The following is an 18,564-nucleotide window of genomic DNA, read 5'->3' on the forward strand; positions in this document are numbered from 1 at the left end:
ATTGTCCTTTACTCCTCCTCTGAAGAGATCAAGGCCTCCCACTTGGGCTGTGGTTGGTAGCTGCTACGAACCTGTGAATTCAAAGGAGCTGTAACTGTGCCGTGCCTATGGCAAGGTGTACACGTGTCCTGAGCACAGCTGAAATACAGCAAGGCTTATGCTGTTCCTGGAATTTGTTCTCAGAATCTGCCACAAGCACCTGTAAAACATCAGACCAGCAGAAAGAGCGTGGTGACAGGCTTCCGTTGGGGTAGTGGGGCTGGGTTCTGCAGAATCACTGTTGTACCATTTTGATCGCTGTTCTATCAATCTTTTATTTCTGAAATCCCATTATATATGGTCTCCTTTGGCTGATGAGAGGAGTGCAGGCAGAGCTGTGCGAACTGCGCTCACTCAGGAGAGGGTCTGGACCTCAGCGGCGTCCCAGGTCACGGCTTCGTCATGAGCTCTGGCCAGGCCTCGGTGCTGCGGTCTGGTCACTCAGGCCCCTCTGGGCCGAGGCGCCCTCTGTGTGCCGCAGCCCCCGTGGCGGAGAGGCGCCCGGCAGCATTCCGTGGGGCCCAGCTCCACACCGCAGCCGGCGGGGGTCCCCGCGGGAAGGCCCTCACGCTCCTAGGTTCGTCCGACCGTTCCCGTTTCCTGGGCTGTGCGTGGGACCGCCTCCAGCCCCAGCACGGCGGAGCCCCGCAGAACGCACCACGACACGCACCAGAACAGCCAGCCCGGCCGTGAGGGGGTGCGGCGAGCGCACATGTGCCCGGCCCGCCCGCCCGGTAGGCACCGCCCTCGCCCCCGCCCCCTCGCCGGCCGGACTCGGAGCGCCGCGGTGGGGCCTCCCGGGCTGCTGCCACGGACATCGGCTCCCGCCGCCCAGCGCCGGGCAGCGCTGCCGCCAGGAAGCGGCCCGGCCGCCGCGCACCCGCCTGCGGCCGGGCATGAGCTCCGGCTCCCCCGGCGGCCGCAGCGGTGCCAGTGGCGGCGGCGGCGGGCGGCGGAGGAGGCGGCGGCGGCGGCGGAGGAGAGTGGGGGCCCGGGGAGCGGCGACCTTCGCAGGGGGCTGCCGCGGCGGGAGATGCGCTTGCTCCCAGCGGCGCCAGGAGCAGCATGTTCCCCGGTGCCGACAGCGCTAGCAGCACGGCCGGGCAGCCCGAGGCGGCGGGGGCTGCCGCCCCCGGCCCGCTGGGCTCGCACGGCCCCGGCGGCGAGACGCGCCGCCGCAGCGCCCCGGCGGCCGCCGCTGTGGCCGGCGGCGGCGAAGAGGAGGCGGCGGAAGACGAGGAGGACGAGGACCCCGGCTCGTCCCGCTTCTTGCTGGCGGCGGGGCTGGGACTGCTGGCCGTGTCTGTCGTCCACCTGGGACAGGAACGGGCCGAGGCGGCGGGCGGCGGGCCGCCGTGCTTGGCGCTGCTGCTGCTCCGCCTCGCCCTCTACGCGGGCTGCGCCGCCGCGGCCGCCGCGCTGGGCACCCTCATCGTCCTGATGTGCCGCGGCCGCCGCCCCCTGCCGCCGCCGGACTTCGCCGCCGCCGCTCCGGTCCGGCGGGTCGCGGGGGTGAGTAGCGGGAGGGGAGCGGAGCAGGCGGCTGCCGCCCTGCCCGCCGGCGGGGAGGGAGGTGGCGCGGCCCTCGCTCCACCGCGGAGCGCCACGCCACCCAAACCTGGTGTCCTGCTGTCCTCCCGCGGCCGCAGGAGCCTGCTCACATTCTGCCCCTCGACGGGGCTTCAAATGGCAAAAGTTGTACTGGAGGCTAGCACGGGAAAAAATCTAGACTTTGCTCTGAGGGAGACCTCCGGATTGCGGGAACGCTTGCACGGCAGTTCGCTGTAGGCTATCTCAAATCCTTTTCTGCTCCTTCCGTCGAAATGTCTTTGGTAAAAGAGCGACTTGCTCAAAGAGGCAGCATAGCGTTGCTTAAGTGCGTGCTCTGAAGTTGGGCAGCTCAGATAGTGTTATCATAGTGCCAGTGTATACTCAAGCCATTGCAGAGCTCTGTGCAAAAGGGAAACAATTTTATTTTCTGTACATGCTATAAAAATGTACTAATTGATGAGCTCTTTGTAGCTCATTGCTCAGTACTTTTTGGTTTCTTTTGAATGGGACTGGTAGCACAAAGTATTTGGAAACTTTCTTCCCATCCATGCCTCTGTTCCCTATCAAGTGATCCAAAGCTCGGGAGCTGATCCTAGACAGCCTGAAAAATTACTGCTGGAAATGAGGGTCTCCTGCAACTCCTGCTTTGCCGTGGGTCACAGGGACATGGTATTTAATATCACAGCTGGTGACTATGTTAGGGTGCCCTTGGCCCTTCATTGGTGAGTTTTAGGTGTGTTAACATGTGAAATGCTGCCACAGTAGACAGTACTTGTGTTAGTGCTATTTCCATTCAGTAGTGTCACACAGGATATCTGAGAGCAATCTACAAAGGAGAGGAGCATAATTCATGCCACCTGGGTGTACAGCCTAGCTGTTCTGATAACCCAGTTTGTTACATTTAGTACATGTACTCTTTTTATCAGCAAATAAATAATTCTGTCACTTATGTGTTTCTGGGGCTGCATTTGGTGCAGATGAATTTGCAGAAAACAGAGGGTTCTGTCAGGGCAGTTAGAAATCATTTGCTGATACGGTTGTTGGTCTTTCTGTTTTTTCAATCAAATCAGCTAACAACCTGCAGTAGTGGTTTATTCTTTCATTCCTTGACCTGTGGAGAGAAAGAGCCTGTGTTTGGGAGGAATATGCATTTCCAGACCTGCATTTAATGATATCTGGCAGGATATTGTCAGTAGGGATCATTTGACCAGTGACTTCAGTGAATAATATAACTTGCAAAGGTGCATTCAGAATCTATTTGTGGCTGTGTGATACTCATTTTCTCTACTTGGTTGACTTTTTAAAGAATCTTTTTTCCTTTAAAGACTCAACATCATAGTCAGCTTTTTGAAAGGAATGAAGAATAAATAATGTGTATGAGCATTAAAGGTGGGAAATAGGGAAGTGAGAAGATGTAATGCACAAAATAAACAGGTGATAAGCAGAAGGTACCTGTTCTGTATGTCGTACAGGTAGGGATTGTTTGGCTGGTTTTTGTCATGGGAGTGCTATGGAGCAAATGTGTGTTAAGTGCATAAACACCTTGTAGTAAAGGACTATATGCTTTTGTATTTAACAAAATGAAAAAAAACATTTAACCAAATGAAAAAAAAATGCATCAGTTGATCATCAAAACAACAATTCCTGTTGCTTTTAGGTTTATAAGATTAAATGTTTCAGTGTTAATGCCATCGCTCCAGTGACATTTATGCACTGGTACAGTTATCTGAACATGTGCGTGTGTATTAATTTACTTTTACGTAGTACCAAAAAAAATCTATATGTAAACTTAGCAATTGAAATCTCCTTGCTGCCACAATGAGAAGAAACTTTCAGATTCATGAACAGCCAAATAATAAAAATCCGTTTAATTTGGGAAGCCAAGATTTGAAGACAAAAAAAAAAGATTTATTGTTCTTTCTCTCCCCTTTTGTGAAAAATGTAATACATAAGCATAGTGAACAGTAGTGAAACTAGAACTGTCCAGAGACAAATACAATCACTTCAGTTACTATACCACCTGCACCTTCTTTTTGTGATATGTTACTGTGCATTTGTCTTGATGTTCTCTTGTGTCCATCCATTGGATTTGTATATGTAAATAATGCAGATCCACCGTTGCTTTGTTAGTCTTATCTGTTGTGTTTGGATTTATTATAGCTCTGTGGTATGTGTTGTTTCAGAAAGGAATTGAAATCTGACGTTTAAAAATCACTGCTAAAGCAGCAGTACCTGCTACAACCCTTTTCCCAGGATTGTTTTTTTACCCTCTCTCTGATTCAGTTAAAATTTTTCTTTCCTCCCTCTTTGGACTATTCTCAGAATTTAACCTGGTTGTTTAAAAGGGACAGCCAAAAAAGGAGTGAGGTATTTTACCCTTTCTATTTAGAAGATGTAATTCTAGGCATCTTCATTAGGTTTTTCGTGCCTTCAATTTAGAGTTTTGTTGATTTCTTTCTGATACAGAGTGGCTTCAGGACTGCACAGCTTCTTAGCAGACTTTTTCTGAACACAGTTTTTTATTATGTGTAGCAAATTTCCTAATTGGGGCTTCAGCAACATGTAGGTGAAGAAAATAAAATTGTGTAGATAGGCAACATGTAGAAATGAAGGCCATTCACTAAAATGTTTCTTCCAAAGTTTCCTGCATACATTTATCTTTGAAAAATTTGCGGGTTAATCTTTTTATTTTACATCCTGTTGCATTTACACTGCTTTCTTATAATTCAGTTGTTACTCTCACGTTTTTCGTAGAGCCTTATGATCCTGTTATCTTTTCTGGGAGCCAGTCGTAGGATAACCGTAAAGGTATAATTTCTTCAGCCTTGTGCCTTTTCCTCCAGAATAGGGAAGAACCCTCTGTTGGCCTAATGGTTAGGAAAAAGCTAAAAAAAAACGTTATTATGACTGGCATCTAGCTCTGCATATGTTCTATATATGAACTCTAGGCAGATAGGTTCACTTCTCATTCTTTGAGTGATTTTCACATTGGGGTTAACAGATGAGGAAACACTAAATATTCAGTAATAAATATTTACTCTAGTGGGAGTCAGACTCAGCTCTTGGAAAGTGAGTGGGAGTACTCTTGATCAACTTCAAAGGGACTTGGATCATTCCCTTATCCTGTGCTGAAAAAAGGGAGGCTTTTTGTATGTTCTCAGTTACTATGTGTGAGTTCAGTGCTCAGTGGATTTTCTTGGACCTGTTCATGCCAGTAACTTCGGTGAGGAAGTGCTGTGTTGTACGTTTGGATTTCATAAGAACAAGGTACATGCCTTTTCTTCATTTTGCTTGAACTTGCTACCAGAAAAGCCATCTTTTTGAAAGTGAAGCTGTGCTTTATCCTAAATATTGTTTGTGTAACCTCTTTGGGACTTGAAAAGTGAAGACCTCCTGCTAAAGTCAGGTATCTCAGCAAGAACATTTGAAATCTGCTGAGAACTGCAAAGCAAGCTGTGTGATTTATAACCCTATGATAAGGTGTGCTTTCAATGTAGCTTTTCTGTGTGGGACATCTCTGTTTACATAGGATGTCTGGGCAAGTCTCCTGGCTTCCACATTTCATTGGTAAGAGAGGTGTACAGGCAAGTCATAAGAGTGTTTTACTTACTACTTTAAGTACTTGCAGGCATTAATAATATTGGTAAATAGTTTCTGTTGATATTTAAATAGTGGGAATTGAAGGATTCCTTGACGTTTTTGTCAGGTATATTTCAACACTTCTCAGGAGCTGTTGTAGGACCAGATTATTTGTGATGGAGGAGAACAGCAAAATGCTAGTCAGCAAAAAGGCATGATGACCCAGTTGCACTTTTAGTAAAAACATCTGTCTCAGAGGGCATTTTTAATTCTCAAGTGTCAGTGGACTTGCTCATAGCAAAGATAGCCCTGGTTAGAACGTGTCACCTTTTTAAATGCAAGGTTGCTCCCAACGCTGCTTTTAACTTATGTGTTTGTAGAGGAGATGGCTTTGACTCATGCGAAGAACCATGTTAACCAAGTTAGTGGGAAGGGGAAGGAAAAGACTTTTTCCCACATTTCCAATATGAGTTGTTTCTCTGCCAAAAAAACCTGGCAGGACAGATTTTTCTTTTCTACATAGTGTTTTGACTCAAATTCAAAGCAAAGGCTCTGAGTAATAGAGGAATAGGTTATCAGCTTCATTTAAATAATGCTAAAGATTATTTATTAGATTTAAATGCTGTATTTTAAATTCAGATTAAATAAATTATATTCTGTATAGAGAATGATCCACCCAGTCTGTCTGCAGCACTAACAGAATGGTAATGAATGTGATTTTTTCCAGTGAAAAGGTACACTGATTCTAATGCCCTGATTTTAGTTTCCTACAATTAACAGTTACCAATGATTTTGAGTATTCCTTTAAAGCTCTGCTCCTGACATATTTGGTCACTCTTGTTCACTAGTGTTTAATAGCTCTTAATTTTCAGAAGTAGTTTACTCTTGCATTCTATCCCTGAGGGAGACATATGTGATGACGTTTTAAGTTCCTTAACGCTTGTTCCATCCTTGAACGTGAATTTTTTTGTGGATCTGGCATTAACAGGTAAATCTTTTCTTATTGGATCAGGTAGCCAATGAAATATCTTCATCCTGGAACACAGTACTGTTTTTTTATTTAAGCCATAGGAGGATGGGCAGTGAGATTACCAGAAGTTGTCTGAGTGATTCTAATGGGATGGCAGCTTAGCCTAGGTTGAGTATCTGCCATGGTATCCAAGCTGAGCATTCTGCTTTTTGTGAGGAACACAAGGGAAGCAGAGGAAAAGGACACAGAATGTTTTATTTTCCTTCACTCTTGGACTTTTGCCATGAGATGAAGCTTGCAAAGGTAAACTTGCAGGAGCCTCAGCAGCTGTGGGAAGGTTTGCCATCTGTGGGCATCAATTTCAAGTGAGATGCAAAGCAGTTCTTGATGTGGTAAGCAGTTTGGAAGAGCTATGAGGGAGAAGAGAAACTTCCTAACTCCTTTCACTTTTGATCTTTATGCCCTAGTAAGTCTTCAAAAGTATTTATGAGTTTTTCTCAACCCAAAGTCAAGCATGTTCTATGGTATGTCTGGTTCTCTGGCCCAACAGGCAATATTCAGTGCTCTGATATTGCAGGATTTTTGTGATACCTGGCAGAAGTAATAGTCTCTGCTGGCTGCTCTTTTGTCATGCTAGTTTTAGATCCTCTTGGGCTTGGAACCAAATATTCTGATCTACTATCAGTTGTTTCTGGGTTGAAAGGAGAAAATATATTTAATTTCAATGTGTTTTTAACAAACTGAGAGTCTCATACTTTTATTCCTAGTTCTATCTCTTTTAAAGGCAGGTCAACAGTCAGCCTTTGATGATGCAGGTTAATTTACTACTAGGAAAGTCCTGGAATTAAAATAATGAAAAGGTATTGTAGCATTTTCTACCAATTTCATGAATATTTTAAAATGTTAAGAAAATGTTGCATGAATTGCCAATATGCAGTTATAGTTCAGGAGGGACCTGTAGTTTATTTTTAGGGATCTGTGGAATATCTGTTATAATTTGGGATTTATAACCTTTTCCGGAATTGAAGCTTTGTCAGGACAGGATACATTGATTAGCTGCAGGCATAACTTTGAAGTGATAACTTTATTTTCACAGGAGGCTGACCTTGGGAAATAAATGTTTTTCAGACACTGTCTCTGACTTGTTTGTCCCATAACTCCCTAGCAGTGAGCAGACTTAGTTTTCCGCACAGCCTTTTATTCATCATGTATATTTAAAGATTTCTTATCTTGCCATGCAATCCTTTCTGATTCCTGTCACTGTATCCCATGTCACCTTCAGCTCTGCGCTGTATTATGCTTGACATTTTATTTTCTCAGTGTTGTGTTAGATTGACATTTCATATTTTTCTGTGAATCAGGCTGTTTTTACCTTTGTAAGGACTGCGTCTCACTTGAATGATGTTTTACGACTGAAAATATAACTTGGGAGTTAGTTAATTTCTCCTGTTAACCAAGCCATGCTGAGTCACTAGGGGCAGGTGGTGGGCTCATTGAGATATTGCTGTCCAAGTCTCTTGTAGGGGAGGTGGATACAAACCCTCTGTAATAAGGTCAAGAGTGAAAGCGTCCTGCACTCAGGGTAGTTTTGGCATTGAAAATACTGGACACGTATATCAGAAACATTCTGAAAATAAAATCTGATCAAGTTCCCTCTTACTGCTGAGTCTTGGTTCCTTGTTCTCTGTAAAGATGAGCAGCAAAATTTACCCAAGGAAAGAGCCAGTTATGTAGAACTCTGTATCTTTTCCCAAGCTGTTACTTTGTTAAATGGTTAAAAAAAAATAATTATGTAGTCATAAGGGGAACATGTTTGTATTGTGTCCATGGGAAGTTTTTGTGACCAGTCATTCTGTACCATTTTTTCCCCTATTAAATATGCACAGTGAAAGAGAACAAGTTAATGTTAGTAAAATTAATGATGACGGTTCACTCAGCAGGTTTTGTGATGCTCTGTTGAAAAGGCAGAACACCCTACCTTTGTAGGGTGAAAAGTCAAGTGGAGGGAGGGTACAGCAATAGACAACGCAGGAGTTTCTTTCTGATTGTCAGCTGAGACTCTGGAGCTCAGGCAAGAGTGTGCAGGTTTTTCTGCCTTGCCAGCAATTCAGTTTTCATGCCATATGGCTCTTTTGGCCTTGAAGTATAGACCATAGGTTCTTGTTGTCTTTTACAGAGGAGTAGGGTGTGGAAATCTTCAGCAGACTGAGGCTATGCATGTACCCTGAGAATTCATGTTGGAATTTATTTTGATGGCAATATTAAAGATCCGAGCAAAGAATAATGCTGTATTTTTTGCTGAGCAGAAATTTGAATGCTAACTTACCAATTATTTCTTAGCTGTACTGATAAGAGTGAAAGTATTACCTGAGAAATGTTTCATTTTCTTATTCTTATCTGTCTGGTATTATATGAAATCTCAGAGGAAGAGAGTTCTGCCCTAATTATAAAGTTTTTACACTGCTACAGTTTTACCAGTTTTGAACACAGTACAGTGGAGATAGAACATTGCCATCTAATAACCACAATCTGCATGTTCCAGAAGCTACTGTTAGTGGAAATAAGTTGCAATGATATCATAACATGATTATTGAGATAATGATTCTTAAGATAATAGGATTAATATGCTTTAAGTATGTTGGTTTTTAAATTGGTAGTTATGGTATCCCTTAATATATGTAGATTAGTGCTTAATGTGACACATACATACTTGCCTTGTAATCTTAAATAGAACTGGAAGCATTAATTAAAAATATTGTCTTGTGAATAGAAAATTTATTTTTTCATCATAAGTTGAAGTAATATTTGCTACTCTAAGAACATGTCTATCCACATCAATTAAAGACTAATTTGTGGAGAGTTCAGTGAAGTATTGTTTGAAGCTGTGACACTGTCATCAAGGTCCAGTCTGATGTTAATGTATGTTTTACAAAGATAAGAGGGAAGTTAGTGGGGCAACAGTGGGTGGAGCAAGTAGCTATGGGTAACTGGATGGTTCGTATATGCTGAATTAGACGCAGTCTTTGCCTTTTACATCGGTGGTTAGACTGAGAATCTCATGCATAATGCCCATTTGTACTGTGGGATCTGTCCTGAGCTCTGTTCTAGTTTTATTGTAATTGAGTTAATGTAGTAGAAATAACTGTAAATTTTTCTCTGCTTCTTGCCTTAATTCCACGGCAGAGTAAGGCTGCATGTGGCATGCCTGTAGCAGCTGTCTGGCTTTCTGCTGCTCTGTTTTAAACATTGCATTTGATGACCAGGTGTTGCAGATGGATTTCTTGATAGTGGAAGGTACTCCTGTGCTCTCAGTGCTTTGCCATTTATTGAGTGTACTTGTTGAAATATCTTCTTAATTCTTTATTATTTAACATTTATTGTTTTCCTCAGAACTAATTTTAAATTACTTAAAGTGTTTAAACATTGACATTATGATATTAACTTAATTTTTGCATTAGTAGGAGACTGAACCTAAGACAAAATTTCATGATTAATGCCAGCCTTGGTGTTTTTGGCTTTTATTCTTGGCCCATTGAGACTGTTGTTTTCTGCATCTTAAATTATTCTCAAAAGTATCAAACAATGAGTGTTATTCAGAAGTCTACAGGAAATGCACACATCCTTTTTTCAGCCTGTAAACAAAGTCAAAGAAACTTGTGCTGCTCCAGGAAATAGGCCTCCATGTTTGTTAGCAACCTCATTCTTAGCATGTACCAAATGTGCTCCACCCCTATTCCTGCAAGCCTTTTGTTAAACGTTGTTTAAGTTTCAGCCAGGTTTTTGCCAATCAACAATGAAGTCTACAGAGTAGAGCCCAAATTTTAAAAAAAAAAAAAATATATATTTTTTTTTAATTTTTGGAGGCTGTGATAATGCAAGGCAGAACTTAGAGGAACATGCCAGGTTTTAATCAGTGTAAAAGAGCATCTAAGCTAGAGCTTTGACTGTATTAAATCCATTTACAAACATTTTTGGCTCAGTCAGGGTTATGCCAATTACTTCATGAAATCTAGCACCATTTTCCTTTAGATGAGTGATGTGAAGAAAAATGTGAAAACATTCACATCCAGGTTTTCTAGCTAAACCTATTCTCTGCATATGCCCTCCATCAGACTTGAGGCAGGGGTGGGAAGAAAGTCTTCCAGTGAAATCTGTTGAGTTTTTCATTCTCTCAGCTGTTGGAGCTGAGTTTGGACTATGAATTTTCTGGAATCCTTCTGTTATCACGGATGTTGATTATCTGTGTTACCAGGTTGTTTTAAGATGTTTGTTGCCATACATATTATCTAACTCAGGGATGCCTGCTTATTTAATTAATTCATCATTATTATTGCCACAGAAACAGAACTTTTTTGAAACCAAATCTAAACTAACAAGACTTGAGACTTGGTTTTGCTAAATGCAAGTTCATAAAATGGGAAGGAAAAATGAGTTTGATAAGCTGTTTTTAGACAAGGCAGCTTAAGATCTGATGCGTTATCAGTCATGAAATTAAATTTACGGTTCTCTGAAGGGCCATCAGGGATCATGATATGTTCAGGTTGAAAGGAATGTCTGGAGGGCACCCAGTCCACCCTCCTGCTTAGAGCGAGTCCAACTGGGTAATGTTGCTCAGGATTTTCTCCTGTTGAGAAGAATGGAGAGATGGAGACTCTACAGCCTCAGCACACCCATTCTGATACTTGACAAACCTCATGATTAAAATAGTTTTGCCTTGTGATGGGAATTTCCTGTGTTGCAATGTTTCCTAATGTCCTGTGCATCTGCCAGAAGACTCTGGCTCTCTCATCTCTGTACCCTCTCATTCAGCAATTGGAGTCAGTGGTAAGGTCTCCCTGAACTGGTTTTTTTTTTCTTAAGCCTGAACTAACCCAACCAATATCATAGGTTAATGGTTGGACTCGATGATCTTATAGGTCTTTTCCAACCTAAACAATTCTATGATCACTCCAATGTATTTGAACATTCTTCTTTTTTCTTGAAAATTTATTTTTTAATGAAGCTGAAACCTTGTTTTAAAAAAAGGGTTTTTTTATTGTTCTGTGCTTTTCTCTTCAGCAGTTCATGACTGTATGCAATACCTATGGGAAGTTCTCAGAAAGTCCGATATACTATGCATCTCCCTTTGCCCTTCAGTAATTACATTCGTGCAGCAGCAAAATCACCATTGCTAGTTGTGGTATTCACTTTTTACCTTTTACATTCTCTTTGATCATGTCTTGAACAACTCTTTTTAAATGAATAGTCCATGCCTTTTAGAAGTCAAACATACGAACCACAGAGGACACTCTCAATGGAATGTGTTTTTGCAAGCTGAGATGTGAGCATTTTGCTGAGGCAGTAGTAGTTTGCCTTGTCCTCAAAATGAGTGTTCAAGTTTGAAGCATAAAATGATCAGTTCCTGCTTTGTGGAAATGTGTAGATTGGATCATAGTGTAGGGATGTGGAGCAAGCTGCTTGCAACCATAGATCCCCAGATCCCCTCTGAAGGGCTTTTTTTTTTTTTTTTAGCTTGTATTTAAACTAGTTTTGAAAGGAGTAAATTGACAAGTGCTTCATCGGAGCACTTACTGATGCTTTAGGCTGTAAAAAACCCACTCCCTGCAACATATTTACAAATGAGAACTGTTGATGCCTAAGTTAGCTGTTTGAGGTGACCGACCTCTATGCAGGTGTGATGCATTTTAGCAGAAGGATTTAGTTCGTGGGATACCGAAACTAGCGTGAGTGCTAAGGAAGATGGAGTGTGTTGAGCACAGAACTTCGGTCAGAATTGTGGCCTCATGTTTGGGAACTCTTTCTTCACAGAAAAACCTGAGTTTGCTTAATTGGGCTTTCTGAATCCCTTCCCGCTCCCCTAATTTATTTGGGGTGTTTAATGTCTCTGTGAGTCTGTTTCTTCTCTTTTTAAATTGGAGTGGTTATGAATCATGTGATTTCCTGCTGCAAATAAAGCAGAAAAATCCTGAAGTAATTGTGTGACTGGCATTAACACAACTTTGTGTTGCGGAAGTGTGACAACATTAGCAGCTAGAGGTTATGTCTTGGAGCCTTACAAATACTGTTAGGTGTTCTTACAAAGAGCAAAAATACTTTCTGCAGCTGTTTAGATGGATATGGCTTCTGCTTTTACCAGAGTTGTATTCAGGTAAAAAAGGGCTTGAAAATCTGTCATGGTTCACTAAATACTCTGTTCTTACCCCTCTTTAACTATAGTTTTGGTAGTAAGGAGGGACTGCAAATGGAGGCAAGTGTGCTGATAGTGTTGCCAAGGAGGGAAGAAATCAGGTGAAAGACCGCAGTTGTAGTCTCAGAATGGTGACTGGAAGAAGTCTAGGGAGTATTGCTGCACTCACTCAAAAGCTGGAACAAATCAACTGTGGGCAGAAGGAGGGCACTCAAGGCCTGGAAAGGATCCATCATAATGCTGTGTGTCAAATGTGAGTGAGTCTGAAAAGCTTTGTTTTGTCATTAAAAGTAGTGCTGAGACTCCTTTATTTGGATCCCATTAGCTGAGCTTTGTTCTGCAGTGGAGAAAAACATATTTACCAAAATACACTGAGAATTAGCCTGCAAATTGGCTAAAATAATGGTGTATTACCTTTAAGAACATTAAACAGCGCTTTTACTTAAAGTTTATACTGCTTTCTTATTCTCTGTTTGGTGAATGTTGGAGAGATGGAGATGCTTCTGAAGTGTTATCTCCTTACCAAAGAAAATCTGGGCTCCCAACAAGGGGAGCAAAGTAAGCTGGGCAACAGCAGGGACCATTTCTATTTGTTCTGAATTACACTCCTTTCTATGTAAATACAGCATGAATCACTCTCTTTGTCTACACTCTGAAAAATGTTTCTCCATCTGCCCACCTGTTTGGACACCGTAAGAGTGAGTACTCCAATACAGACAGATGTTTGTGTAGGACAGCAGCTTAAAATGCAGCAGCTGGAAGTATCTTTGAAGGAAGAAACCCAAAAGGATGTGAACCAAAATTAGTGTGGGAGATCTGAAGGCTTCTCTTTGGTTTAAAAGTAGTTTGTGAGGCTAGATGAAGTCTATTGTCACAGTAGGCTATGACTATGTTATATCTGCTGTGAAAATACCGAATGGAGGAGTTGCAGTTGTTCTGTTACATGCATGTCCTATTGTCAGTACATTGAACTGCAACTAAATACAGCTCCCTTCTACCAAAAAAACCTTATTAAGATAATTTGGCAAGTTGTACACAACAGTGAGTGTTAATATGGGCTTAATGAACTATGTATAATAATCTCAGAGATAATTGACACTCCTCTGTGTTAACTGTGTGGAGTGACAATGTTTGTATAAAGACCAAATGATACAGTACTATTGCCTTGAATTCCAGTTTTATTCCTTCTGAAATTTTTGGTTTATTCCTTTCTCTTGTGATGAATGTTATGTTTGAATTTCAGAGTAATTGGTCTGGAAGCTCCCATGATTCAATCCAATCAAGGAGAGTGGTTATTTCTCACAATATGGATAAAGCACTGAAAGAAGGTGAGTCTTACCTTGGTCAAAGGTGCATTGGAGTCTGAATATCTCTTGTCATCTTAGCAAACCATAACTGCACAGTATTCCAGGATTTTAGAATATGACCCTGGTGTCCTCTGTGATATAATACACAAAGCGCAAGGTCTTAGTCTTCCCAAGAGGTCCACTGTAGTAAGTAATATGATGATGTTTTTGCAATTCAGTTGATATCTCATGATTCTAGTGGTCGGGGGTTTTTTGTTGTTTTTTTAACAGAAATATGTTAAAATACAGTCCTTAATATTTGTGCACAGAACAAGGGGGTTACATCTAAAATATTCTTGATTGGGTTTTGCTGAACTGATAAATCCTGTAAACTCTTGCATACAGTCTTCCCGTTTAGTGCAATTCTTGCCATAAAAAAGTGAATTTATAATGAACATTTGGATTTTTGGCTGATACAGTCTATCAGCCTTTTGTAAATATTTTATCTAATTTTGAATACTTTTTCCTTTAACATTTCTTTGCAGTACTTTTTCTTATCTTTGACAGTATATTTGAAAATTATCATTGCTTTAAACAGGTTGGTTGTCTTACGAAAACCTGGGATGTGTTATGTTTTTCAAGTTATTTTTATGAATAACCGTTCGCAGAATAGGTAGCTAAAATTAGAACACTTTACCTACCCATGTCATGTTTTTGTGGAGGTGAACTATTATAACATAATTATAATTTATTTTTAGGAAACATTTTCATCTGGAATCAGACTAGAGGATTCCTGATCGTGTGAAAAGGATAGTAGAGTCTAAACATTAGACATGTTTAGAAATATGTAATGAAACAAGCACAGACAAGTTATTTGCAGTATTCTTTCACATGTGTACTTTACATTTTGGATAACGTGCCTCAGAATTTGAAATGAAGCCTTGACATAATCACAGAATTGGAAGTTGTGGGGTTATTTGGAGACAGACAACAGGTATTGTGGAATATAGAGGGAAAGACAGTCATATTACACTTCCCTGGAGTTACTTGCATGTAGGAGTAACTCATGTCTGTTAAAATATGGGAGCTGTCTTCATCTAAGGTGTTTATCCCACAGATCATTCAGTTGGTTGTGTGAGGCCATCCCTACTCAGTAAGGCTGAAAGTTACTAATATGTAAATGATTCACTTTTCAGAGTTGAGTACCTTCTGTTGTGACAGCTCACTTGCCTTTCTGCTATTTTTTTTTTCAAACTAGCTTTTACCCTCCAGTCCCATTCTGAATTTTGGAGAGCAAACTTGTCAGATTTCGTTGTATTTCTTCCAGGCCTAAGTGATGAAGCCAACTTCTCTGTTATGCAGTTTGACAAAGATGAGACTGCCCTTTTTGCTCTGCCATACAAAGACTTCAGCAAGCATTTTGGGTTTGGAAGGTGACTGAGTCAACTTGAGATACTGAATGAATCCCAAAATCAATACTTTAATTTTTTATTAGAGTAAATGATCAGTCCGTTTGAAAATAGACAGGACTTCTTGCCCTGTGACAGTTTTGAAGTTTGTGGTTGTCTCGATGTGAATGTTTTTTTTGTTTGTTTGTTTCTTTTAAACAAGTTCATGGTTAAGTAAAACTTTATTACCAGTGATATAAAAAATACCATCTGCTCTTCTGTTTTCAGTCTTGCACAGATCGGGATTAAAGTATTTATAAATCCTAGGAATTTTGGATAACTTTTGCTGTCTTGAGGTAACATGCTGTTCAACAGAATGCTTCAAAATGCCTCATTCATTTAGCTAGGAGACTTTCAGTTCTCATGAGGTTTTAATCTTGGGGAACAGGTCAGACTCCTACTGCCACTTCAGGTTTAGAGTAGGTGTTGTCAGATTACCACAGTCAATGAGGTTTTGCTCTTTTTTTTTCCCTTTTGAATCAGGTTTTACTTCTCTTTAGGTATGCCCATTAGAGATGCATGGATAACATTTTTGGAAGAGCCAGCATCATCTGTTTGCTGTTGCTGGGTATGAAGAGAGACAGCCCTTTGGTTAATTCTGACTTCTTCCTCTGTTTTTCGCCATTGTGTAATCAAGTTTGCCTGGGGTTCACTGTTAGTTACTAACTATACTAGATGAGGGAAAGCTGTGAATTAGCCCTGCTACTGTGTGGTGTGTTTTATGAAATCTAAGCGCTCAAAATCAGAACAAGTGTAATGTTATGAAGAGATTTTCCTTGTTGTATATGGCAAAATGAAAAGGCCTTTTAGTTGTCAGCCCTGAATGCCTTTTTCAACTGGTAATACTTGAGTGACTAACACTGAAATATGGTTGTCCGAAATTTTTCATGCTTTCTCTTGATAGATTGATTTGATTCTTGTTTGCCCTTCATTTGTCTTACAAAAATAAAAGATAACCCATGTCTACAAATACTTTTAGCCATTTAACGCTACCTGTTGCTTGTCTGCTCACTTCCTGTTTTCAGCCCATCTCGTGTGGTAGTGTGGTAATAACGTCTCCTAAGAGAGACTGTGCTCAGTGAGACTTGTGCTGCTGTTGGACAGCATACTGTTTGGGCTAAGGCTGTAGCTGTCGGTAGATTTGTCTGCCTTGAGTGTAGTGGGTCTCCCGGGAACTGAACTTCACCCTCCATTTTTATTGCTCCACGTCTTAGGGTCTTTGTTATTCTTCACAGTCAGTCTTTGTCTCTACTGTTTTAGTTGTACTGAGAAAGTTGGTCTTCATATCACTTAGCTACTTTACTGGGTCATATATGTGTAAGTAAAACAGGACAGGCCAAAGCACAGATCCCAAGAGAACTCCACTGGTGAAATTGTTCTGCTGTGAAAATTCCCCTATGTTCTTAACTCTTAAAATATTTCATGCCAGAGAGCCATCTCTCCTTTCATAGTGGGTTATTGTCTTTCAACCCTGTCTTGAGGTGACCTCATTGGAAATATTTTGGGAATTTAATTAGATTGTTCCTAAGGATCAGATCTTGCCTGTCTGTGTTGACCCCTTAGAAGTACTCTCTTAGGGATGTAAGGCAGTACTTCCCTTTACAGAAGAAGATTTTTCCTAGAGTATCTCATTTCCCAACTTAAGATCCACACGTTGGCATTTAGATAAAAATTTGAAGTAGCTTCTGCCACTCTTTATGTGAAAATCTGGGCTTGTTTTCCTCACAGCTTTCAAAAAATTATTTTTTGGGTCCAAAATATCAGCAAGACAATTTGAATTTGTTCTCTCTGCACTGGGATTCAAACACTGAAAGCTAAGAACTCTTCGCAAAGGGTACATGTGGAAAACTATTTGGACATGAGCTTGTCTGATTTTTTTTATTTTATACATTTCCTAGATCTTTTTAACACTTTTCTCTATTTTTTTATCTATTTGGAAAAGTTCATTTTTAATAATTTTTACGAATGTGAAGGGTAAAAAAGACACAAATGTCAAGGAAATTGTAATAAAAATAAAGAATGTGGAATGGACTCTCAGGGTATGATTGCTTTTGCACAGGGCCCATCTAGCTATACACAATTATAACATTTAGACTGTTAACGTGGCATTTTCATAGGGTTTGAATAATGTCATAAAATACAAGTAAAGCAAGAAATACTAGTGGTTTTCCAAACACAAACTTTAACAAGAGAACTGAAATCTTTAAATTACTATTGCTAGTGACCGGGGCAGTGTCCCATATTAACCTTGCATTTTACTTTTACAGATTGCAATGCTTGCTGCTCTAGAATCCAGTTTTGTAGCTATACCTTCTCTTCTGTTGTTCACACAGTCACAGGAGAGCTTTGGGTCTGACTATAAATTAATTGTTCTGGCCTCTCCAGTGCTTTCAGGAAAGGATATTTACTTCTTGTTGAAACTTGGAAGTCTGTGTTTGCATTTGAGTAGGGAGAATATTTATGCTCTGTTTTTTAATATTGCTTTGGGAAAAAGAGTAGGTATTTAATCCTTGTTCTTCAGATTTTTATGTTATTTTTATTAAAGTTGGATAATGAATCTTAGCAGCATAAAAACTGTCTAGTGTGAAGCTTTGCAGATTTGAAGCTAGTCTGACCAGGTAACTCTTGTGGTGCCACTGAACCTCTGAATGAATGAATATGGTAGAAGGGATAGCAGTTACTGTAGGACCTGTGTGGGAGTAGGAATGAAGGAAGGATCTGGATGGGAGTGCTCACTAAACCTCCACACAAGCTTCTGGCTCTCTACTCCCAACACTTTTAGTTCACAGTATTTAAAAGACTGATTGAAGAGGCTCAACTTCAAATTCACATGGGAATGACTTTTAATCACATCATAACAACTCAGGAACTAGTTTAGAAGACCCAGTAGAAGTTTCTTCAGTTTTGCACCAGACTCATGGTGGTCACTGCATTTAATGGTTATCAGAAGAAATTTCTTTTATGTTTGTAGTGGATGAGTTAGTCATAGTAAGCTATTGTCCTGAATGTGTTCTGCTTCTCTTTTTCATTCCTTCCTTGTCTTCTGACCAGTTGTTTTCTATGTTTTAGAGAATGTGCTGTATAAAAATAATGATAATAGATGCATGAGCAGATTTCTCCTCTGAAGGAAGCAAGCTACTCTCTATAAAATGCCTACATTTGTTTTCTGTATTTCTTTAGAGTGCTGAAAAAGGCACCAGCTGCATCAATGGGCATGAAACTAAAGCAGCAACTGTGCACCATGGCCAGGATGATACATATGGATGAGGCAGTGTCTTACTCAGTCTTAAATAGACTGCTGTTAGTGTCTGTGACTGGTGTCCTTTTTAAATATTATTGATTTATTTAAACAAAGTCCTAAAGTTGTCTCACCACTTATTTGGACATATATTCTGGGCTCTAAAGAACCCTGAGTTTTGTAGAGAACAGCACTCTTGTGATACAGGAAGGCTCAGAAGTGACAAGGAAACTATAGAAAGCATGTAAAGGAAGAGGGTTATAAAA

General features: G+C 40.8%; 1 protein-coding gene across 1 annotated transcript in view; it reads left to right on the plus strand.

The window, feature by feature from the left end:
- The first annotated feature begins 1,458 nt into the window (after positions 1-1,458).
- SNX25 (sorting nexin 25) overlaps positions 1,459-18,564 on the plus strand; it is a 74,326-nt gene continuing 57,220 nt past the window's right edge. The window contains 2 exon segments of the mRNA XM_017836668.1: positions 1,459-1,551; positions 13,570-13,654. Of these exon segments, the coding sequence (XP_017692157.1) occupies positions 1,480-1,551; positions 13,570-13,654 (157 nt within the window). The 5' untranslated portion in view covers positions 1,459-1,479.

Source organism: Lepidothrix coronata, unplaced genomic scaffold, assembly GCF_001604755.1.
Source record: "Lepidothrix coronata isolate B3197 unplaced genomic scaffold, Lepidothrix_coronata-1.0 Scaffold0, whole genome shotgun sequence".
NCBI classification, from domain to species: Eukaryota; Metazoa; Chordata; class Aves; order Passeriformes; family Pipridae; genus Lepidothrix; species Lepidothrix coronata.